This window comes from Phyllostomus hastatus, unplaced genomic scaffold (assembly GCF_019186645.2).
Source record: "Phyllostomus hastatus isolate PE091 unplaced genomic scaffold, TTU_PhHast_1.1 phas_contig_38, whole genome shotgun sequence".
NCBI lineage: Eukaryota > Metazoa > Chordata > Mammalia > Chiroptera > Phyllostomidae > Phyllostomus > Phyllostomus hastatus.
Window position 1 is genome coordinate 19,370,439 of NW_025333869.1, and position 25,223 is coordinate 19,395,661.

Here is a 25,223-nt window from a genome sequence, read left to right on the forward strand (position 1 = left end):
GACATAAAATTCTGCACCAGGACCACTTATCGACTGCCAGTATTTCAGCAGGTTCTCTCACCTCTTTTTTTTTTTTTTTTTAAGATTTTATTTTATTTATTTTTAGAGAGAGAAGGGAGGGAGGGAGAGAGAGAGAGAGAGAGAGAGAGAGAGAGAGAGAGAGAGAGAGAGAGAGAGAGGGAGAGAGAGAGAGAGAGAGGGAGAGAGAGAAACAGAAACATCAATGTGCGGTTGCTGGGGGTTATGGCCTGCAACCCAGGAATGTACCCTGGCTGGGAATCGAACCTGGGACACTTTAGTTCCCAGCCTGCGCTCAATCCACTGAGCTACACCAGCCAGGGCTCAGGTTCTCTCACCTCTTACCTAGGGATTCCGGTGGGTAGATAGATAGACTGGATGCTCCAAGATGTGGAAATAACAAAGAAACTTCCAAGTGTTTTCTCCCCGCAGAGAAACTACCAATATATTTGGCAGGTGCTACCTGCTGTTTCCACCTTCAGTACCATTTGTTAACGGGCTTTTTTTTTTTTTTTAAGACTTTATTTATTTTTAGAGAGAGGAAGGGAGGGAGAGAAACATTAATGTGTGTTTACCTCTTGAGCGCCCCCAGCTAGGGACCTGGCCCACAACATAGGCATGTGCCCTGACTGAGAATTGATCTGGTGACCCTTTGGTTTGTAGTCTGGTACTCAATCTACTGAACTACACCAGCCAGGGCTGTTAGTGGGCTCTTATATGTTCTTCAGGCAATAGACGTTTGGGCCCAGGCATTGCATATTGACCGCAAGTAAGCCACACAGTATTCACTTTCATTATTGGACCCCTCTGAGCATTGTGTCTCCCTGTCTGCACCTGTTAGTGATCTGTGCCCAGTTCTCCCTCTATCACAAGCACAGCCTGGCTCATTGCCAATTCCTTCCTGACCCTAAAGGCACCTGCATTTATTCTGTTGAAAAGACATAACCAGAAGCCTCTCCCCAGAAGTTTTGATGGACATTTCATTCATATCTTTTTCTTCCAGGGCACAGATGGAACCAGGTTCTGCGGTAGGTGCACTCTGTGCCCAGAGCATTGGTGAACCAGGCACCCAGATGACCCTGAAGACTTTCCACTTTGCAGGTGTGGCCTCCATGAATATCACTCTGGGTGTGCCCCGGATCAAAGAGATCATCAACGCTTCCAAGGCCATCAGGTGCCCTACCTCCATTTCCCTTTTCTTCCAGAACTGCCTGTCATGTTTTTTGAGAAACAGTGATCCTCTGTCAGATGTTCTGTTTAAATGGGCAGTACCTTAAACTTCAGTGTCATGCTTGTGTTAACCATATTTTAGTTTTTTAAAAACCACACTCAAGGCCCTGGCTGGCGTAGCTCAGTGGATTGAGTGCAGGCTGCGAACCGAAATGTCGTAGTTTCGATTCCCAGCCAGGGTACATGCCTGGGTTGCAGGCCATAACCCCCAGCAACCACACATTGATGTTTCTCTCTCTCTCTCTCTGTCTCTATCTCCCTCCCTTCTCTCTCTAAAAATAAATAAAAACTTTAAAAAAATAGTTTAAAAAAAACACACTCAAGAAAAAAAACAGGTTGAAACCAGTTACAGTCAAAATTGAAAAAGTGGTTCTTAATGGCTACAGGTAATATGAAAGAAGCATTAAAAAAACAAGTACTACTGGAAAAATGATAGCAGTGTGTTGTGGTAGATTTCAAACTTTTGATATATTCCCAGTGAAACCTGACTGCTGTGTCTACCACTTGGGCTGTGGCAATATTCTGTGACTGTGATTTCATGATAGGATTTGTAGGCGATCTGAGACCAGAAAAGATAGAGATGTATTGCAGTGCATTTGATGACAAAGTGATGATTCACCCATGATTGGAATCTAAAAAAATGACAGACAGCATTAAGTGAAAGAGCTACACTTGGCTCCAGAACAGCAGCTATAGACGTCCAGGGGGCAGGAACTCTGCCTGCCTCCTCCCGGTTGGTCAGATCTCTGCCAGGAGTGTGTGTTCAGGGACACCACCCAGGTCAGTGAAAATGGAAACTGATTAAATAGTGGTTGGAGGAGTGGTTGGAAGTATCCTGGAGACCAGGTAGTGGGGGTGGGAGAAAGGGATGGAGGAAGCTGTAATACACAAAGGGCCAATTTATTCAGGGAACAGAACTAAATTAATTACTTATTAGGACCAAAAGAGGAAGAGGTAGGTTCACCTGGTCAGGAAGAATTTTCTGAAAGTCATTTCATTCACTGGTAGAGTGGTTTGCCTCATGAGCTCCAAAAATAGTAAATCTAAATGAGAATGTATGAAGAAGTGTGCTTGACACACAGTGAATGCTCAATAAATTTCAGTCACTTTTAACATCTCGCTTCTCAGTAGTAGTTAGGTTTAACAGTGGCCTGCAAGCAAGCTCACTCCTTGTGCTGTAATTGTTTCTCCTTTACTTCTCACAGCACTCCAATCATCACGGCACAGCTGGACAAGGATGATGATGCGGATTACGCTCGCCTTGTGAAAGGGAGGATTGAGAAAACCCTCCTGGGAGAGGTAAGGGAAATCCCTCTTAATAACAAAAAAACTAGATCAGTGTTGCAAGGAAGTATAAAACCAGTTGCAGTGGATATACGGGTTAGTATGTTCACACTATTCTATATCTTTAAAAAAAGAGCAAGCAGTGAATGCTCTTGGGAAAGGGGAAGGTGACTGATTGATTAACATTCTGATCTTTTGACACTACAGATTTCAGAGTATATTGAAGAAGTGTTTCTTCCCGATGATTGCTTTATTCTCGTCAAACTCTCCCTGGAACGGATTAGACTTCTGAGACTGGAAGTGAGTCATGTAATTAAATGTGTAGAAGAAGCCATCCTTTCTTAGTCTGGAGCTAGGCACTGATAAAACAGGGCAGGGGCGAAGCAAGACACAAGCATTATAGAGGCTTTCCTTTGGTTGATCTGTGTGATCTGTGTGAATCTGTTGTATCTTCACGTTCTGTATTCCTAAGCCAGACTCTGACAGACATAAAGGGAATTAGTAGAAATTTTGTGCTGGCCACAATACCCATTTACTGTGACAAAGTGTTGCAATAATTGTTCTCCTTGTCTGTCTTCCCAGTGTTTGGAAGGACCATAGGGCTGTCTGCGTCTTATACATCTGTGGCTCCCAGCACCAGCGCAGCGCCTGGCTAGCTTGGTGCCTGTTTTTGGATGGGTGGGTTAACCTTGCTTAACAGTTGGAAGATTATCAACCCTCCTCAGGGTACAAACTGAGTAATTCCCTGGCACTTTCCTCTTTCTTTCACGTAGTTAAAATCTGCACTAGTCTTCACACAGTCTGTATCCCATTCTCTCAAGTACCAAGTTCATGTGTTGTCCATGTGAAAGATGACCTAAATTGAGTGGCCAGTTGTCCAGGTTGGGGATTTCTGTAGCCTGGCTCTGGCCACCTGCGGCCCTTTTACCAGAAGGGTGGGGTAGCCTCAAGGAATGTAGCAGTTGTGGTGAAGACTGTAAGGGGAGGCTTCACTGATGCTTTTAGATTGACCTAGCCACCAGCCTCCAGCCTCCCCTCAACTCCCCTAGAGCCCAGGCATGCCTCCAGGGCCTGAGTGTGCCTTTTCAGTGGGGTGGGGGTTGGAAGGCTATAAAAAAACTTTATGCTCTTTTTATGAATAAGCACAGATATTCATACAACACACAAATACACAATATATCCCTGGTATAAAATTTTCATGGTGGGGAGAGAGATTAGGAAAATAATACCTAAAAAAGGCTTTTCAGAGCCACAATGATGAAAAAAGACTAGGAAACCCTGGAAACAAAGGCTCCAAACTGCTGTCATTAATGTCCTGGGCATCTGGCCCATGCCTGGTCACCTTGTAGGTGAACGCTGAGACGGTGCGGTATTCCATCTGCATGTCCAAGCTCCGTGTGAAGCCGGGTGATGTGGCTGTTCACGGCGAGGCTGTGGTGTGTGTCACCCCCCGAGAAAACAGCAAGAGCTCCATGTACTATGTGCTGCAGTTCCTGAAAGAGGATCTCCCCAAGGTGAGACGACAGTCACCCTTCAGGGCCCTCCCCAGCCAAGTGCCAGGAGATTTGTAAAGGGGGCAACCACAGCGACCACTAACAGGAATATTAAGGTGCCAGTGAAGGATTCTGCTGCCACCGAGACTGAGGATGGCACCCCATTTCTTCCTCTCTTCTTTGCCACACTCCTAAGGAATCAGCCCATTTTCTTTCCTTCCTAGCACTGTCATGCTGACTGTGTCTATTAGATTTCTTTCTGTCTTCTCATAAAACTGATGGTCCAAAAGGACATGGACCCCTGAATTTCTGTGGGGATCCCTAATCCCTGAAACAGCGGACGGGCACCGTCAGGTTTGGTATGCCACTGATACTACCACTGAGAAACGGGGATGATCCGAGTGACAAACCCAGGGCTTGGCGTTTCCCGTTCTCACTGCTGCTGCGCTTTCTGAGGCTGCCAGCTTGATGGGGGCCCTGGGCACTACAGGGTCCCAAACCTTCTGTGTCTCTGAGTCCAGGTGGTGGTACAGGGCATCCCAGAGGTGTCCAGAGCTGTCATCCACATCGACGAGCAGAGTGGAAAGGAGAAGTACAAGCTCCTGGTGGAGGGCGATAACCTGCGGGCAGTCATGGCCACCCACGGTGTCAAGGGCACCCGAACCACCTCCAATAACACGTATGAGGTACTGCTCACACCCAGGGTCCCCTTACAGTCGTCCTGTCTCCCTTGGCACCCCCTCCTGACCCTCAGCTGGCTCCTGGCACATTCCTCAGACCTTGCTGCTTGCTCTGGGTCTACAGCGAAACATCGGTTTCTGGGAAAGGGCATGGGACTTGCTGTGAACCTGTGGGGCAGAGGAGGACTTAGGAGAAGTTGGGTAGCACCCCGGAAGTGGCTGCTTCCACTCCTCCTGGCTCTTCATAGGTGGAGAAGACTCTGGGCATTGAAGCTGCCCGGACCACCATCATCAATGAGATCCAGTACACAATGGTCAACCACGGCATGAGCATTGACAGGAGACACGTGATGCTGCTCTCTGACCTGATGACCTACAAGGTTTGTGGGAGCAACCGGTCTCTAGAGAAGGAAGCTGTCATGCTAAGACATGGAGAGTACATGGCTCTGATGTCCATTGAGCAAAAATAAGGTGGCACCACCCCCCAAAAAAACGAATCATGGTGCTTAGCTGGCTGCTCCAGTAAAATTCCAGTGCAAACACTGGAATGGTATGCAGTGGAGCATGGTCTTTTGTTCTTATTAGAAATTTTGTTCTAAAGCAAAGCTAGCCGTTGACAAAAGGGCAGGGATTTCCTGGCAAACTGAGGTGTTTATTCCCTATTAAACCCATTCATCACGCTTCTGTAGCCATACCCAGGAAAAGAATAAGTTTAACATGATCTTGGGGGTGGGTGACTGAGGTTGGTTGGTTGGTTGGTTGGTTGATTGGTTGTATTTTCTTTCTTCCCTCCAAAGTGCCTTCTGTCTAGCAGTGCTATATGACAAGAGGTTTCCAAGGCCTTTCCCATTCAGACCTGCACTGTGCTGTAGAATGTTCAGAAACTAGGCAGGAGAAGTGGCCCATTCTCACCACCTACATAAGGCTGTTATTGTCAAGTCTTCCCTTTCAGCCTTGCTTTGCACACATATATTGTGTTACTCTGGTTTCAGTAAAGAGTGGGCACCGGTTTTTATCCTGACTTTTTATTTAACATTGTATTTTCCATGTTGTTGCATAGTTTTTTATTTTGTTTTGTTTTAATTTTATTTATTTACTTTTAGAGAGAGGGGAAGGGAAGGAGAAAGAGAGGGAGAGAGAGGAATATCAATGTGTGGTTGTCTCTCACATACCCGACACTGGGGATCTGGCCCACAACCCAGGCATGTGCCCTGACTGGGAATTGAACCTGCGACCATTTGGTTTGCAGCCTGCACTCAATCTATTGAGCTACACCAGCCAGGGCTTCATAGTTTTTTAAATATACCTTTTTAATGATGGCTCACCAGTCCTTGGATTGAAAACACCTAAATGTACTTAACTCTCTCCCGGCTTTGAGGTGTTTAAGTTGCATTTTGAGCTCTTTAAGCCATAGTAAACATCTTCAGAAGTACTCTCTTTTTTCTAAAGTTAGGTTCTGAACTCTAGTTCTCGGTTCCTAATTGTTTGTTCCAACGGCCCCTGCCTGTGAGTGTGAGGATCCATGACGAATGTCCATGACGAATAGCCCCAGTGAGAGACACAGGTGGGGCAGAGAGCTATTAGGGTCCCGTTCTAGCCTGAGGTTGTGACTTGAGCAACCGCTGTATTGGGCTAATTTTTGCTTATTCTGTTGAGGGGATGCCGTGGATGTGGTTGGTTTTGAGCTTTCACAAGTGGCGTGGGTACCACTCTGACACGTTTATCCCTTGACACAGGGGGAAGTTCTGGGCATTACTAGGTTTGGCCTGGCCAAGATGAAAGAGAGTGTGCTGATGCTGGCCTCCTTTGAGAAGACGGCTGACCACCTCTTTGATGCTGCCTACTTTGGGCAGAAGGACTCCGTGTGTGGTAGGTTTGGTGTTTCTAAAAGCGTAGCCAAGGCCTTGGTTGTCTGTAACTTAAACCCTAGCAGGGGCTTTTGGGGAAGTGAACAAACTGAGTAGGCAGAGCTTTTATTTTTTAAGAATAAAGTTACAGGTCATGGAATTGGAACCAATCAATTTCATTTCCAGAGCTTGAGCAGAGCATCCTGCATCCCCCCATCTTTTATAGGGCCTCTCTGTCAGTACCGCCAATATTTGGTCCAAGAAGAAAAAGATCAACCATGGGCCTGTAGGAACTTTCCCAGCCCATGTGATGCCAAGGCTGGCAGGAGAGGGCAGTGCCATGTGTCTCTGTTGTCCTTCCTGCCTGGGAAGGGCAGCCAGCTTGTTGAGCCCCTGTGCCAGGCACCTTAAATGCCCATATCTCAGCACCTCTGGGAGGTGTAGGCATTAAACCCTTTTACAAGTGAGAAGAACGAAGAAACTAACTTGCCATCAAGCGTGACTATAAATTCTCGCTACGCTGGCCGTATCCCCCAACCATGCAGTGTTTCTCTGATGGGGCCTGGGAGAGAAAGGAGTGTTAAGCGGGAGCTGTCACAAAGGTGCCTGCTGTCCACCCTGCTCTTCCTTGTGTCCTTTACAGCAGCCCACTGTACTTCAGCCTTTCTCAGGCCAAGACCCTACAGGCCTGAGTGGGAGCTTATGAGGGGCTGAGGTGGGTCAGTAGCTTTCCAAGGTCACAAACTCATCAGCCCATGTGGGGAGTCCAAGCCTGGCTGCTGTCCCTGCCTCCAGATCTCTGCTTCCTAGTGGCCATTTCAAAGCCTCACCGCCTACTCTTGTGTGGGTTTGCCAAACAGGTGATGGTCTAGTGGGGCCCAGTCAGCATATGCCTAAGACGAATGCCTTTCAAAAGGGGTATAAGTTGCAGATGAAAGGAAAAAGAAAGTACATAATTCTTTAAGATAATAAATGGTGAAAGGCAAGAAAAGGGAACAGAAATTGGAGCAGGAGAAGGCCAAAGCCAAGGTAAAAGTAAGAGCAAGTCTGCTTGACAAGGGCACTGAGACCCAGCACCCCAACCTTTCCAACAGGACATGGGACCCTGGGCCTGTTCTGTCACCCTGCTGCCCTCCTGAGGCCCTGCCCTCTGCTCCCTCTCCGCTGCGACCCCTTTAGGCACCTGGCACAGCCACCCAACCCCCACTTTGAAATCTTCCCCCTCCTCCTGATCCTTTACACATTGTAACATAGTGTCAGTCCTCACTATGTGTTGGGTTTTAGTTTGGTGGTTTGCCTGTCTGGTTTCACAATAGCACAGAGCTCAGAATGCAGCAGGCACACACTTGCTTATTTTAGAGCCAGAAGCTTGATGCAGAGTCCAGCATTTGCATCTTAGAAAGCTGAAAGGGAGCTTGGGAAAGAATCTTCACCACATCCTTATTTCTGTCGCTCTACTAGGAACCCTGCCTGCCTTTGGAGTGTTCCCAGTTAAAGCTCTGATCTCCCAAGGCTGGGGGTGCCTTTCATCCTAGCCCAACCCTGGCCTCTGAGCACAGTGAACCTCTTGCTGTTGCTGGTTCCGAGGAGATTATTGCCTGATCATATCACGCTGTTTGCTTTTCTTCTTGGCGCTAAGATAGGAAACACTGGCTGGCAAATTAGGGATTCCCTGAGCATCCTTCACTAGCCTTGCTCTCTATGTTTAGTGCTACAGAGTGTTTGGCTCAAGATGGAGCGAACTGCTGAGCCGTCAGTCTCCAGCCAGCAGCTGGGCTGTGAAAGGGCACTGCCCTTCCCCGAGCACACGAACTCTCCCCCACATCTAGACGCACAGTGTGCAGCCTGTGCTTCTCAGCCCTCTCCCTGTCACAGACGAGGAGTAGTGGCCAGCCCCAGTGCAACCCATTGATGTGCAGTGGGGCTGGGACTCAAATCCCAGTTTCTGGCTCCTCAGTCAGCAGTCTTTCCATCTCGACAGCCCACCGTTGTGTCGAGAAGCTCTCTAATCTTCTTTCTGGTTGGTTTCAGGGGTGTCTGAATGCATCATCATGGGAATCCCCATGAACATTGGAACTGGGCTGTTCAAGCTGCTCCACAAGGCTGACAAAGACCCGAGCCCTCCCAGGAGACCCCTGATCTTCGACACAAACGAATTCCACATCCCCCTTGTCACATAGTCCAAGGAAGAGGGGACCATGCCTGACCTTGTCCTGTCTAGAAAGGGCCTTCAGACCAACAGCTGCCTCGGCCATGTGCTCCCTGGGGCGGAGGCCCTGGTTCCCACGCCTTGTCAGCAGTCAAAGAAGGCCCCTGCGCCCCCGGGAGCAGCTCACCCACTAACTGACCACACCGCTTGGTCAGGACAACTGAGTTTTCTCTGTCGTTTCTTTAAACCTAACCCAGGAATAACTCCAGGCGTCCTGCCCACCCACCTCCCTGACTTACAGGGATGCCCTGCCAGGCATCTTCACTGCTTCCCACTTCACTCATCTGCCCATCAGGGCCCAGGACCGAGGGTGCTGAGCCCCAGAGCCAAGGCACAGCCCCAGGTTTCCAGTTCCTCAGTCATGCTGGAATCTCAGTCTGATGTACCCTTGTAAATACTGTTACTATTTATTCAGTTTAAAAATTTGGAGGTTTTGTTATTTGGTTTTACTTTTGAAACCACGAAAGCCAGCATTGAAGTGTCACTGGAAAAACTGGTTAAGCAAATGAGACAGTCTAGGATTTGTAATTGATTTGAGGCTGCCGTGAGGCCCAAGCTGCTCTGAAATGCCTTTCACAGGTGCCCTGGCCACCCTGTCGTTTTCGTCTACCTCCAGTCCCACAGGTTGTGGCACTGCCTTGTCACTACTATGTGACAGAGTCAAGCCTGTTCTTCGTGGCCTTTGGGCCCTGCTGAGGTGGGGACTGTCTTTATATGTGGAGATGATGAGCGAGGCCGGTCCAGGCTGCCTGTACTGGCATCTGCACCCCTCCTGAAGCAACAGGCAGGTGCACAACTGGTGGCTTAAAAAGTGCCCCAGGGGCACTGGCAGCAGGTGCCAGCTGTAAGGGGTGAAAGGGTCACTCAGAGGAATGGAGACCCACATGGGTGAGTGCCAGCTGGATCTGGGGACTTGCCCACTTGGCATGGCAGCCTCCTCGAACGGAAAATGTATGGTGACAACAGAAAGCATGTGTCAGGCTGTGAGGAGAGAACCAGCAGGGTATCCCAGAAAGACCCTCGTTTATCCCTGATCTGTGTGGCTCAGTGGGTTGGGCATCATCCCGCAAACTAAAAGGTCACTGGTTTGATTCTCCGTTGGGGCACATGCCTGGGTTGTGGACCAGGTACTCCCTTGGGGGTGAGCAAGAGGCAACCGATCAATGTTTCCCTCTCTCCCTCTCTTCCCCTCTCTCCAAAAATAAATAAAATCTTAAAAAAGAAAAAAGAGACCTGCATTTAGTATACTCAGGCATCTGCCAGTGAATGCACCCTTGCTAGTGGATTCTTCAGGGTTTCTGAGGGGGATATCTGCAACATAGGAAAGAAAAGTACATAGCTTGTCTTCTAGAGAGCAGGAAGGGTTTGGTCCTGGAGACTGCCTTCTTTGTGCCAAGTTGGCCCAGGGCCACAGAGAAGAAATAGTGATGGCTGCAGCCCCTCTGCCCCTGGAGAATGTACTGTGGAGCCTCATCCCACCGTCCTGACTCCTTCCTGCCCAGTGGGGCCTTTCAGGACCAAGGCTTCTTGGTTGGGAGTGAGGGGATAGTGCAAAAAAAGTAAGGCTTTGACACCAATTCTGGCTCCATACACTTGAGAAGGTTTACTTATATGACTCAGTCAATTTATCTCATCATGTAAAGCCACTGGAAGAAATAGCCTGAACCAAAGAGATGGGAGTTTATTGTTGAGCAGGAAGATGGTTTGGACGAGTAGAGAGAGGGGTGTAGTAAAAGAAAAAGTGGCAGTCTCAAAGAATTTAAGTGGTGTTTTTTAGACTTACATTTTTTGGACATTTCCTACTTGATTCCCGTGTTACTGAGTTGATGCTGCTGAAGTACTTTGGTCCGTGTTAGAATGGGTGCTTGCTCCCCCATGCTGATGTGGTTCTGAATTAGGAATTCTTAATCTGAATTATTTTTGGCCAAGATTCATGTTTAAAATTCTATTACAATTTGTAGTTTGGTGCTATGGTCCCACTACACCCAGGAGGTTGACCTATGAACTTTCCATAGGGTGTCAGTGATGTGGAAAAAAATGTCATTTTTCTTCTTGTTCAGCCTCTCTGTGTCTTTGAATTGAGTTGGCCTGGTTCAAGGCAAAGGAGTAAGTTTGTTAACGCACTTACTCAGGGTTGCCACTGGGGGGCCTCACTACCAGCAGGGCTGCTCACAACCTGCCAAGAATCCAAGGGCTGCAAAGCTGCCTTCCTGGACAACTGCCTGGGAAGGAAGCCTCAGGCCTGACTGGATCCAGGACTGCTGGAAATGCACACTAGAGCCAGGGAGGATGTACTTGGATAGCAGGAGGGAACACCAGCACCCACTTTCCTCTGGGTGACACATATGTGAAGTGGGGGAGGAAGATTGTGGCAGTCATGTGCCTCTGTGAGTAGTAAAGGCACATTTCCAGGAGCCCCATCCTGCCTGAGGGAGTACCCTCTGGGTGCTGATGTGTCCCTGGGAGACGTGATTTCGATGGGCACAGATGGGGGCTTGGGTTTACATCACCATGTATCTCAAAACGGAAGGGTTACATGAGGGAGCTCACCACCCAATAAGAAGTGATGTGTTCTGCATGCACTGGTTCTGGAGTAGTGCCAGCCCCGCTGGGACCACTGGCAACAGCAGTGTTGACTCCGCATTGTGCCATGGGTGGGTAGTAACATTTTCCCTAATGTGATCCTTTGCTCTGACCTTGGCATTTGGTGCTGTAGCAAGCACAGAGATTGAAGACCAGATAGCAATCTAATCTCAAGAGTGAGCTCAATAGGTTAGCATTTTACTCTGGGCCTGTTTGGAAGAAATATGAAAAACATTTAAATTCTGTCCCATCCATTAATAGATACATATTTCTAACTAGTAATCTGTCTAGTCCTTTCCCCTTTTTGTATCTTGTACAAGGGGATTGGAATGGCTATTGACTCAGTTACAACCCCCTGCTTTGTTCAGCACTTATATAAACTCTGAGACAGAAACACACCATAGTTTAATTGACAGACACTGAAGCTCCAAAATGTTTCTCCTACTTCCAGAGTCTCAGTGTTTGTCTGTCTGTCAGTTAAACTATGGTGTGTTTCTGTCTCAGAGTTTATCTATGTGTATTCACATTGGTTCATGTATGATGGAACCTGACACTGTATAATGATTTGTCTTAAATTTTTGCTCTCGGCAGAATTTTGTTTTCCTACCAAAACTCAAAAGAGGAAAAACTTGCTGTATGTAAGACTAGCAATTCATCCCTGTAGGTGAGCAATATTCAACATGTGTGCTGCAAGAATTTTTAAAACATGCAATACCTATTTAGTCAGGGCACTGACTTTTCCCTTACATTGTCTAACACAGTAGTCATTGGTGTGAAATGAATCAAAACTACACCTATAATTTGTCAGATTGGCAAAAAATATATTTTGTGTGTGACACAGAATTTTGTAATTGGTTTGTGTGTGCCATGAGATGGAAAAGGTTGAGAATCTCTGCTGTAGGTAGCGAAACAGGATGATTGAGATACACATGGGTTGTAACTCCTAAAATAATGTTCCCTGCAGCGAGTCCACTCTCAGGTGTTGGAGGCCATCAGTCAGTGCCCAGCCCCAACCTGTGATGTAGCTAATTCAAACCCAACGGAAGACAACGCAATGTCCCCTAAATCTGTGTGTTGGAGGTGCCACCTGGCCAGGATCAGGTGTGTAGCTTAACTGTTCATTCAACAAATAAAGGCCTACTGCCCTGACTGGTGTAGCTCAGTGGGTTGGGTGTTGTCCCAAAACCGGAAACATTCCAGTTTCAATTCCAGTCAGGACACATGCCTGGGTTGTGGGCCAGGTCCCTGGTTGGGGGTACATGAGAGGCAACCAATTGATGTTTCTCTTAAATATTGATGCTTCTCTCTCCCTCTTTCTCCCTCTTTCCCCTCTCTCTATAAATAAATAAATCTTTTTAAAAATAGCTAAAATGGTAAATTTATGTCCAAGGCACTGTTCTAGGTATTAGAAGTACAGCAATAAAATGGGTAAGTTAGACACTAATGTATTTTAAAATAGTTCAGGAAGAGGGGTTAAGAAAAAAGGTTCTGCATCAAACTTGGTAAGAAATGTATCCAGCACAATCTAGGGCCTTTTCCTGTGGGCAGGCTCACAGCACATTGGGCCTCACCAGGGCAAAGAGAAAGGTCTCTCTGAGCCAGAGCTGCCCCCTGCCCACCAGGTTCCAACCTTCAGGGCCCTTCAAGCCCCTAAATTGGCTTCCTTCCCTTGGATCTGGGTGTTAGATGGTGTGTCCTGAGTAGGGGACAGCCTATAGTCACTGGTAAGGCATGCTACCATCCTCTTCCTGTCCCTAACATACTCGCATTGTTAATAAGTGGATATTTAATCCCATGAATATTTGTTAATCTGCTGATTTGTTAATATTTGTTAAGGTCCCAGTGTACCCAATCAGCGTGCTTGGTACATTGGGACCTTAGGGAAGGTTCTTGCATGTATGGGACTTACTCATCTGGCACAGTCATCTTGTGGTTGAAAGCCTGGATTCTGCCCTGGTTGGGTAGCTCAGTTGGTTAGAGCATCATCCTGATACACCAAGGTTGTGGGTTCCATCCCTGACCAGGACACATGCAAGAATCAACCAATGAATGCATCAATGAGTGGAACAACAAATATCTTCCTCTCACTCTCACTCACTCTCTCTGTCTCTTCTTCCCCCTCCTCCAGCCTGCCCCCTCAATTCAATCAGTAAAATAATTTTTTTTTAAATCCTGGGTTTTGTGAAGGTTCTATAATCAAAGTATTGGAACTCAAACCTCAATATTCATTTTGTATCTGGAGACCTTGACCTTAACCTCTCTTTGGCTCACTCATTTATAAGTGCTTTTTAGCGGTACCTAACTCAGGATCACTGTGAAGTTTCAGTGTGATTGTGCATCTAAGGTCTTAGTATGGTGCCTGGCACAGAGAATCCACTCATCAAGTATGTTTGCAGTTATGTGACTATCACTGTTTTTTACTGAAAAACCTGGTCTAATAATTCACAACTAAAACCCCATCCTCTAAAACGCCCTTTTAATTCACTGATGGAGCTGTCCCTTGTGGTCTCCCTAGACCTAACGCCCGCCCCACTTCTGCTCAGTCAGCAGATTCAGTGTTTCATACTGCACAAGGAAGAGAGCTAGGGAAGAGGACTGATATTTGGCAGTCATGTAACTAAGGGCTTGAACATTTAAATCTGAGCCATAAAGTAAGTGTGATCTTGAATTAAAAAGTATGGATAGTAAAATCAAAATGACTTGGATTCTTTATTGAGAGTTATAAAAATTGATGCATTTATTTATACAGGTTTATTACATAGCAGGCTGTCCCATAAGATGGAACTTTACTTTTTTTTTCTCTCTTTTAAAGAAAGCTTGCTGCTCTGGTGGCTCAATTGTTTGGGCATTGTCCTACAAACCGAAAGTTTACTGGTTTGATTCCTGGTGGGGGCACATGCCTGCGTTGAAGGTGTGGAAGGCAACTAGTTGATGTTTCTCAATCACTGATGTTTCCCTCTCTTTGTCCCTTTCTTCCCCTCTCTCCAAAATCAAAAATAAAATTATTGTTTTCTTTATAAAAAGGAAATGTTGCTATTTAAGTTCATTAGCAGCCCTGGCTGGTATGGCCCAGTGGATTGAGCGCCAGCCTATGAACCAAAGGGTCACTGGTTTGATTCCCAGTCAGGGCACATGTCTGGGTTGAGGATCAGGTCCCTGGTGGGGGACGAGCGAGAGGCAACCACACATTGATGTTTCTCTCCCTCTCTTTCTCCCTCCCTTCCCCTCTCTCTAAAAATAAATACATAAAATCTTTTTTTTTTTTTTAAGAAATTGGCAATGGTTGCCTTTGGGGATAGAAACCAGATAGCTAAAGGATAAAGGTGGAGGTGACTTATTTTTTACTCTGTGTTTTATTGTACCTTCAACTTTGTATCTTGTGAGGGTAATGGCATTTTTTAAATTTGTTTAAATGTCTATTGACTTTAGAGAGAGAGGAAGGGACAGAGAGAGAGAAACATTGACGTGAAAGAGAAACATCAATTGGTTGCTTCCCGTACATGCCCCAACCAGGGACTGAACCTGCAACCTAGGTGTGTGCCCTGACCTGGAATTGAACCTTCAACCTTTCAATTACAGGACAACTGCCCACCAACTGAGCCACACCAGCCACAGCACCAATTTTTTAAAAATCAATCTCTGGTGATAAATAAGTCATCACCCTGGCTGGTGTGGCTCAGTGGGTTGAATGCTAGCCTGGGAACCAGAAGGTCGCTGGTTTGCTTCCCAGTCAGGGCACATGCCCAGGTTGCAGGCCAGGTCCCCAGTTGGGGGCGTGTGAGAGGCAGCCAATTGATGTTTCTCTTGCACATACGTTTTTCTCCCTCTCTTTCTCTCTCCATTCCCTTCTCTCTAAAAACAAACAATTAAAGTCTAAAAAAAGAAAAAGATCAAGTCATCAAGTCACCTTGGAACCGACATTATTCTGGCAAGTACTTAAGTATTCTGTTCTGAAAGTAGTTGAGTGATCCCTTCCAGTTATATAAATATAAAGCAAGTAGACACCAGATATTCAGGGGGAAGAATATTGTTATCAGAATAAGGTGACAAAAAAATCTAACAACACAGTCTTAAATACCTAAGATTTTCTTTCTGACATAAAGCCAATAGGGGGCATTCCAGGGCTGTTGTTGCAGTTTTACCAAGCTGTCAGGGACCAGGTCCCTCTCAGCCTCACCTTCCACGGTCCCGATGGCAAGGCCCAGTTCTCATTCCTCGTGGTCCAAGGTGGCTGATGGAGCCCCAGGCATTCCAGCCAAAAGAAGGAGGGAGAGAAAGCCATAACTTTTCAGCACTTTCCCAAAAGTTACTCGATGATACTGTTTACCTCCCCTCAGCCAGAACTAACCAAACCGAGCTCCAAGGGAAGCTGAAAAATGTCGCCTGGGTTCTGGGCAGCCATGGGCTTGCCTAAACGTGGGGGCTTCTGTTATCAAAGAAAAGAGAGGAACAGGAAGTGGGAAACAATTGTGTCTCAGCACAATGGTGTATCAGGATTTTTTTTGTGACAAAGCTCTAGTTCCCTAAATCCCTTGGAACTAGAATATTGCTGGGGCGGGTAGGACCCAGAAACCTTTCTCTTCAGAAGAAAGAGACTGAGACCTTGACCCCTAACTCTCCCTTTGTTTCTGTTTCTTCCAAATTTTATGCCTGAGTTAGGTTTTTCGTAAACTGACTTTTAAATTAGATCACATTTCCTTAGCAGACTGTTCAGAATATATTTGGGCTGATGGAAAATGTAACTGTCAAATGTATTCAATAAATTATACTGTTTATTGCTCACCTATTGTGTCCTGGCCTTGGTACCAGGAGCTAGATACAGAGTGATGAACAGATTGTATGACCCTTTCCTTGAAGAATTGATCTAGTCACAGCACTGTTCGACATAAATACAATACAGGCCATATATGTAATCTTAAATATTCTAGTGCCCTCATTAAAAGTGAACTTGTGAGCCCTAGCTGGTGTGGCTCAGTTGGTTGGAGCATCGCCCTGTAGACCAAAGCGTTGTGGGTTCGATTCCCTGTCGGAGTGTGTGCAGGAAGGCAGCCAATCAATGTTTCTCTCTCACGTCGACATCTCTTGTCTCTCTCTCTCCCTTCTTCTGTTTCTAAAAGTAATGAAAAAATATCCTCGGCCTGGCTGGCGTAGCTCAGTGGATGGAGCGCGGGCTGGGAACCAAAGTGTCCCAGGTTCGATTCCCAGCCAGGGTACATGCCTGGGTTGCAGGCCATAACCCCCAGCAACCGCACATTGATGTTTCTCTCTCTCTCTCTCTCTCTCCCTCCCTTCCCTCTCTAAAAATAAATAAATAAAATCTTAAAAAAATATATATATCCTCGGTTGAGGATTTAAAAAAAAAAGAAAACTGGTGAACTTAATTTTAACGTGTTTTATTTAACACAACATATCCAAGATATTTCAACATGTGAGTAATATAGAAATTATGAATGAGCTATTTTACACTGTACATACTAAGTTTTCAAAATCCAGTGTATGTTGTACATTTAATAGCACATCTCAGGTTTCAAGTGTTCAATAGCCAGACGTGACTAGTGGTATTGTATTCAGATTGGAAAACACAGGTTAGTGCAAGAGAGAGCAAACAAATATGTAGTTACAAACTGCTAAGAGCTAAGGAAGAGACACCTACAGTGAAAGAGAAGAAATGCAGAGACCTACTCCGACTGGATACTCTGAGAAGGCCTCCGGGAGGAGGTGATGTTGAAGCTGATACCTAAAGGATGGGGAGGGCAAGGGGAAGGGCATGTTCAAGGCAGAGGGATGAGTGCACAGGAAGCTCATGTGCGAGGGGAGATCTTGGACCTTCCAAGGGCCAAGGGCCACCAGCAGGAGACCAGTCACATCCCCTCTGGGAACTAAACTGATGTCTGAGCTGAGCCCAGACATCATACTGAAGCTAGTTACTCAGCTTGTCCACTCACTGTCCAAGGGACTTTCCAGTGTACACCTCTTGGGGCTTAAACTGTCCAGAAATCATTTTCTGTTGCCTGTGAACCTGACCCCAAACCCCAGGCCTATTTGAAGGTAGGGGATCCACACTCTGAAAAGGCAGAGCTAGCCTAGTGTAGAAGGACTTGAGTCTCACTGCCTTCTTAGTGAGCTTTTGGGCAGAGTCCACACTGTGTACATTGTGTGCCTTGGACCTGTGCTTCCAACCTTCTCCATTTCCTGGAGGAGGTACTGTCTCCCACGGAAGCCAGGGGTTAGGAGAATCATACCCTTCAGTCTGTCCTGCCACCAAAGAATGAGCATGACATACATGTCAGGGGAGCATATCATAACCATTTGAAGTTGACATTAGGAGTAAAATAAACAATACCCCTTCCACCCTGACCCAGACACACTAAACCAGTCTTCTAGTTGTACAACACAGTGATTTATTCAGCCTCCTATAACACAGTGCTTGGGGTAGGTATGAATTAGCAGACTTGGTGGTAAGTCCACTGGACTGGCAGAAATGGTCCTGGACTAAGATCTCTAAGATGTAATTTCTGCCAGTAGCCACACTGCCACCAGCATGCTGCCTCCCTTCCTCTGCTATCAGTTTCCCAGTCTGTAGAAGAGAGATTAAACTCAGCCATGCCTGTCTACTTCAGTGTATTTTGTGAGGCGCCAGGAAGCTAGAAGCCTGAAAATTGCTTGGCTGTTGTGAGGACCTGTGAAGGAGCAGGGTGCTGCTGACGGAGTCCTCCCCTCTCACACCTCACCGGCCTCCCTTTCAGGGAGCCCCCGTGACTGTGGGCACTACAGCGTACCCCAGTAGTCCCAGGCTCCTGCCCCACCACTTAAACCACCATCTGGCCTATACATTTTATTATTCATTGTGTTAATTGCATTTCCCCCAGTAGAATTAAGCTCCATGAGGACAGTATTTTTGTTTCATTCACTGCTGTATATTCATTGCTTAGCTCAGTATCTGACATATAGTATAGCTTTAAAAATATTGGTTGAGCCCTGGCTGGTATGGCTCAATTGGTTGGAGCATCATCCCATAACCTTACTGTTACAGGTTTGATTCCCAATCAGGGCACACAGCTGGGCTGTAGTTTCAATCCTCGGTCCAGACACATACAGGAAGCAACTTATTGATGCTTCTCTCTTGCACTGATGTCCCTCTCTCTCTGTCCTTTCTCCCTTCCTCTCCCTCTAAAGCAATGAAAAAATGTCCTTGGAGATATATACATATATATATATAAAATGAAGGAGTGAATTAAATCTTAAATTCCCTCTCATCATTTGATGTCAGGTGGTGAGGACCTTGGAGCCCAGCAATCCTGGGCTCCAATCCTTCGAATCCTTCGAAGGATTGAATCCTCAATCCTTCGAATACCTGCTCAGTCACTTGGCAGCTTCCTCTCAGCTGCCCTTTGTCCTGAGCCCACAGACCTATTAAGGGTGTCCTCCTGGCTGCAAGATCTATTCAAAGACTGCACAACCCTGGCTGCTTGTCCTGGCACCACTTCCCAAAAGGCTCAATTCCACCTTTGCTCAGAGAGGGCCCCGCTCAGCGCTAGAACCGAGGGCAACAGGCCCTGACATCTGTCTCCCCTCCTCCTATTTCTGCCTGGGGCCTGGGCCCCAACCCTGGCCCTGAACATAAGAGTCGGAGCCAAATGCTTCTAGCATATACCACCATGGGTGATTTATTTAAGGGTCTCCAAATAATCACTTAAGTGTCACCATGGCAACCCAAAGAGTTACCATGGAGATCGGAGCAGGAAACGTCCCCATGGAGACCCCTGGGAGACTCTCTAGGAAATCATTACCAGGTGGAGGGGGCTTAGGAAGGGGGAGCTGGACAAATAAGGGAGCCCCATGTTCTGTGTACTGGTGGGAGAAGGTAGGTAAAGGGACAGAGTGGGGAAGACCAGCTTAGAAAGGCAGGCAAGTTAATGATCTTCACCAGCTATAGGGTCCAATGTGATAAATAACTTCTATTGTGTGTATGGAATATATCTGAAGGGAAACTAGACAGGAAACTGGTAATAGTGGCGGCCCCCAAGAAAGGGGAGGAGAAGAGAAACTTTTCATTGTATGCTTCTTTGTATACTGTTTGAATTTCTTTTATTACAGGTATGTAAATAGTAATTGTTATGAAATTAAAATTAAATAAGTTATTTACAGAGTTCTTACTGTGTTATTTATATCCTCACAACAACTCCTTAAGGTAGACAGATATTATCCCCATCGCACAGACGGGGGAACTGTGGTATGGAAGTGGATCATTGTCACAGGCTGGGCAACCTGAGGTAGCTGGCTTCCCTTGGGACCTCGATTTCCTCAGCGGTAAAGTAGTTTGGAAGTTTGGATTGGATGAAGGCAGAAGTCCCACTAGCTCTGACAGCCTGTGACTGAGGATCTTTAGAAGAGTTTCTGAGGGCTAGTATTGAACTCCTTCTCTTCCTTTTGTCTCCCCCCACACTCCCTAATCCCCCATCCTCAGGGGTGAGTCTTTAGGGTCCTAATGAAACACGTAAAGACACCCTTGAAGAACCTCTAGATTCACTCACCTCTAGATTCAGTCTCAGCAGAGGAGGAGGAAGATGTGGCCCAAGAGAGGGAAGGTGAGTCACCAGGGAAATGCAAACCAAAACCATGAGATCCCTTCGCACACCCATTAGGATGGATAAAATAAAAAAGTCAAGCCATAGCCAGTGTTTCAGAAGATGTTGAGAAATTGGAACCTTCATACTCTGCTGACGGAGATACAAAATGGCACAGTCATGTCATAACTCAGACAAAATTCCACAGATTGGGTGGCTTAAACAACAGACATCCCCATACCCCGCTCCCCGCACAGTTCTGGACACTAGGAAGTCCAAAATCAAGGTGCTGGCAGATTTAGTTCTTTGTGGAGAGCCCTCACCCTGGCTTGCAGATGGCTGGCTGCCTCCTTGCTATGTCTTTACAGGATGGAGAGGGGAAGTTCTGGTGTCTCTTTCTCTTCCTATAAGGGAACTAAGCCCATCATGGGGGCCCTACCCTCATGTTCTCCTATAAATCTGATTACTTACCAAAGGCCCACCTCCTAATGCCATCCCATTGGGGTTGAGGCATCTACATATGGACTGGGCTGGGGGGACACAAACATTGAATTCATAACAAGCCACTTTGGAAAACAGTCTGGCTGTTGGTCAGAAGGTAGATTGACCACACGACCTAATACTCCCATGCCTAAGCATATCCCCCAAGGAATTCAGAACATCTGTTAACACAAAAACTTGTACATGAATGTTCGTAGTAGCATTATCCATAAGAGCAAGTCATAAACAATCAAAATGTCTGTCAATGGATGGATGGATAAATGAAATATGGTGACATCTTTACAATGGAATATTATCAAGCCATGAAAAGGATTGAAGTACTAGACACTTGCTACAGTGTGGACAATATTCATAAACATTATGCTCTGCCCTGGCCAGTGTGGCTCATTTGGTTGGGCATTGTCCCACAAAGCAAAAGGTCGCTGGTTTGATTCCAGGTCAGGGCACATGCCTAGGCTGCAGGTTTTGCCCCCAGTTGGGGTGCATATGAGAGGCAACCAATCCATGTTTGTCTCTCATATCGATGTTTCTCTCTCTCTCTTTTTCCCTCCCTCCCCGCTCCCTCTCTCTCTCAAAAAAAAAAAAACCCCAAACACATTATGCTAAGTGAAAGAAGCCACTCACAAAGAACCACATTTATAGTGATTCTATGTGTGTGAAATGTCCAGACTAGGTAGATCTATAGACAGAAAGGAGATGAGTGGTTTGCCTAGGGCTGGGGTATGGGAAGAATGGGTATGGGGTTTCTTTCCGGGGGTGATGAAAATGTTCTAAAATTGATTTTGGTGATAGATGCACTACTCTGAATATTCTAAAAGCCACCAAGTTGCATACTTTAAATGGGTAAATTATATGGTATTCGAATGATATTCCAATAAAGCTGTTTTAAAAAGAGAGTGAAAGGGAAAGTGCTAACCCAGGATCACCCCAACACTGAGCAGCTGCTCTTGGGCTTGCCTCCTGGCTGGCCTCCTCTCCCCCTTCGCTCTCTCTGAGGGGGCCAGCAGGGCCTCCAAGGCTGCTTCTGGAATGAGTGGTGCCTAGTGGCAGGGCTTCACATCATGCCCTCCTCCCCCGTGCCCCTCAACCAGCGCCGTGTTCCTCAACAATTGGGCCTGCTTCAGGAGAGCATTTGGAGAAAGAAGTCTACTGCCACAAGAAAAGAGAAGTAAAAATTTGAAAGCCATTGAGAAACTATGAGGAGGGATGACAGAAAGATTAAGAACCTGGGCATTGGCCCTGTAAGAAGCACACCTATTAACAAGTAGTTACACACCCACGCTCATATCAGCACTATTCACAATAGTCAAAAGGTGGGGGCAACCCAAATTCAACCAATAGATGAATGAGTAAACAAAAGGTGGTCTATACATGCAGTGGAATATCATTCAGCCTAAAAAAGGAAGGACATTTTGACACATGCTACAACGTGGATGAATCTTGAGGACATTATACTAGACACAGTAAGACCAATTCTGTATGATTCCACCTGTAGAGTTATCTGATGTAGTCAAAAAGAGAAAGAAAGTGCTCTGGCTGGTGTGGCTCAGTGGATTGAACGCCTACAAACCATGGGTCACTGGTTCGATTCCCAATTAGGGCACATGCCTGGGGTGAGGGCCAGGTCCCCAGTAGGGGATGCGCGAGAGGCAACCACCCATTGATGTTTCTTTCCCTCCCTTTCTCCCTCCCTTCCCCTCTCTCTAAAAATAAATAAAAATAAAAGATAAATAAAAAGAGAGAGAGAGTAGAAGGCTGGTTGCCACAGGTTGACGGGAGGGGAAACAGTGAGTTTCTGTTTAATGGTTGTAGAGTCCTGCAGTGGTCTTGCAAGATGAAAGCGTCCTGGGGATGGTCACACAGCAGTGTGAATGCACTGAATACCACTGAACTGTCCACTGAAAAAGGGGGGAGTGAAACTTTTCATATTATGTATATTTTACCACATGTTTTATAAAAAAGGCACAGCCAATTTTCTTTTTTTTTTCTTTTAATTTCCATGCCCCCACACCCTCCTCTTTGGCAACCATCAGCTTGTTCTCTATATCTATGGGTCTGTTTATTTTTTTTAAGATTCCACATGTAAGTGAGATCATATGGTATTTGTCTTTCTCTGATTTATTTCACTGAGTGCATCAAAGCCTCTGGGTCCATGCATGTTGTCACAAACGGCAATATTTCATCTTTTTTGTGTTGTTGACTAATATTCTATTGTACGTGTGTGATATGTCTCACATTTTTTCCATCCTCTCACACAGCGGCGTCCACACAGTGGCTATGTAAACAACACTGCAATGAACAAACAGGCACAGCAAGTCACACTTTCCAGCAAGTCCGTGCACCTGGGAGTAACCACTGTTGCCCCTCTTGTCCTGTAAAAACAACAAAAGCTGTTCACAGCCGTGGGAAGCAGTCTTTACAGTGTTTCTCCACCAGGGGGGTTGAGACCCTCGTCCGGACTACACTGGGACCCACTGAGGCTGACACTCTGTGACGGGGTGGGACGCGTGGCCCCCCCGGCCACACCAGCTATTATAATTTAATTATACACACGCACACAAATGTGCATTTGTACGTTTGCTAATGTGATGGGGGGAAATGCTATCTACTCAGGTTCCAGTTTTTGCTGACGATGTGTTTTCATTTCTCACAAGTGGCCTGTCTTTAACCGAGCAACCAGGACAGCAAGCCTGCTCCCTCTGTTCGCTGTCGCACCGCCTTTCAAACGTTATCGCCCTGTTTTGGTAACTTGCTTTGCCTGGAATCAGGTGTATTAATCAGAGTTCCTGGTAACAAGAAAGAGAAACTAAATCTGGCTAATGATGTGGAAAAGTTTTATTGTTTTGTTTTTGGAAGCAGGCAGCTCACAGAATCGTCATGAAGGCTGGAGACCCATGAGGAGAAAATGGGCAAAACCCGAGGGCAAACTGCAGCGGACAGCCAGCTGGGGCACGCCCCAGCAGCGGTCTGGTTAGGACCCAGGGCCCCGTGCCAGTGGGCCTGGTGCTGCGTTAGCCCCACTGCCAAAATAAGACTCTCTATTCTTGCTTCGTGGGAGCATCTGGTTGGCCGTGCTGGCCACCAGGGGCCAGGGGCCAGGGACCAGGGGAGCTGCAGTTCCTGTCCCGGGGATCGGGAGGCAAGGGAAGGCCTTCATGCAGTGCAGGAAGAGGGGGTTCAGATGCCAGCCTGTCCAAAAGATAATGCCCACCAACTTTTCAAAGTACTCAACAGGGTACACAGCATCTTCTCTGCCATTAACTCTTAAAATGACCCTCTGAGGTTGGCAGTACTCTCTGTGTTTTATAAATGAGAGAACCAAGCACCAGAGTGGTTCTAGTGCTTTCCCACGGCACACAGTAAATGTCAGAACCAAAATGCAAACCCAGCTCCACCTGACACTGAAGTCACCAGCCTCCCCAAGTGGTTGATTTCACAATCATAACACCCCCCTCCCCAGGGGTGGCCAGAGGCCACCCAGTGAATAAGTGGCAGCATATAACCTTGATTTTCTGGCTGTAGATCCATTGTATCTGGATCTTTGAATGTTCTTCAAGTTCCCGAGGGCTCCAAACATGAGGCTCCCCATCTGAGTGCTGTATGAGAGACTTGGGCAGGTGTTTCCTGCATGTTAGCCAGCATATTTTAAAAAATGTATAAGTTGTGTAGTGAAAAACATTTTTTAAAATTTAAGTATAGTCGGTATACAACAGTATGTTGGTTACATTGTTTCCAGGCACACGGTCCAGTAATTTGACACTTTTATGCCTTGCATGCGGTCATCCCACTGATTCTAGGAATCATCTGCCCCTGTGCGAACTTGTCACACATCACTGACTGTGTTCCTCTCCATCTTTCTCTCCCATCCCCTGCCCCCTTCTCTTCTGGTAGCCACCCCTTTGGTCTCTGTTTCTATAAGTCTGTGTTTGTTTTATTTTGTTTGTTTACTTTATTTCAAAAAGATGTTCTTAAATTTCTGGCTCCAGGCATGATTGAGGGGCTGGTATCACATTTATGCTTCCCTGACCCCTGAGCAGCTGGACAAAAGATACGAAACATCACTCTGCATACATGGGACATCAGCCAGTACAGGGCTATGGTCATTAACATAATGTTTCCCTCAGCGTTCACCTTGAGGACATGTTCTAAACTGGAAAATAGTGTCTAAGGCAGCCATTAATTGGAGGTGTGGGAGAGGGATGCAGGGGAGCCAAATTCTACATGAAAATCCCCCATGAGGGCACAAAGATGCTTTCTGAGGTGATGAAAATGTTCTATATTTTGCTTGTGGTGATGGCTACCCACCTGTTTGCATCTGTCAAAAGTCATTGTTCCCTCTCTTTCTCCCTCCCTTCCCCTCTCTCTAAAAATAAATAAAAATAAAATCTCTTTTAAAAAGTCATTGAATTGTACCCTTAAAATGATTGAATTTTACTATAAGTAAACCAGTGTATTGTATTTAAAATCAATGAAGTCAATCATTTAAATGTTCCCCTCAAGGCTTGGCTGACTCCTAAAGCACCCGTGCCCGGGGCAAGACTTGGGAACAAGCAGAGAACGGTCTCTGCAGTAGGACAGCTGAGTCCAGCTTTCCAAGGCTGCTCACTGCCGGAGAGTTGGAGTTTGGTGCCAGCCAGAGTGGATAGACTGAGGGGAAGAGGCTTTCGGCTGAGGCCCCTGGAAGGTCGCACACACGTGAAAGGGGCCATGCCTTGGATGTGGGGATGGAGTCGACAACACAACAACAGTACATAACTTTGGGAGCTAGAAAACAAATGAATAACAACTAATTTAGCAGATTCAAGACAGCT

General features: G+C 46.4%; 1 protein-coding gene across 2 annotated transcripts in view; it reads left to right on the top strand.

Annotated features, from left to right (window-relative positions):
• The window catches only part of POLR3A (RNA polymerase III subunit A), a 51,430-nt gene extending 40,748 nt beyond the window's left edge, over positions 1-10,682 (top strand). For both annotated transcript variants that reach the window (XM_045842077.1, XM_045842078.1), the window contains 8 exons: positions 1,022-1,192; positions 2,454-2,547; positions 2,740-2,832; positions 3,882-4,046; positions 4,547-4,711; positions 4,954-5,085; positions 6,442-6,574; positions 8,584-10,682. In XM_045842077.1, coding sequence (XP_045698033.1) covers positions 1,022-1,192; positions 2,454-2,547; positions 2,740-2,832; positions 3,882-4,046; positions 4,547-4,711; positions 4,954-5,085; positions 6,442-6,574; positions 8,584-8,732 — 1,102 coding nt within the window. In that variant the 3' untranslated portion in view covers positions 8,733-10,682. The remainder of the gene's footprint in view (positions 1-1,021; positions 1,193-2,453; positions 2,548-2,739; positions 2,833-3,881; positions 4,047-4,546; positions 4,712-4,953; positions 5,086-6,441; positions 6,575-8,583) is intronic.
• The last annotated feature ends 14,541 nt before the right edge of the window (positions 10,683-25,223 follow it).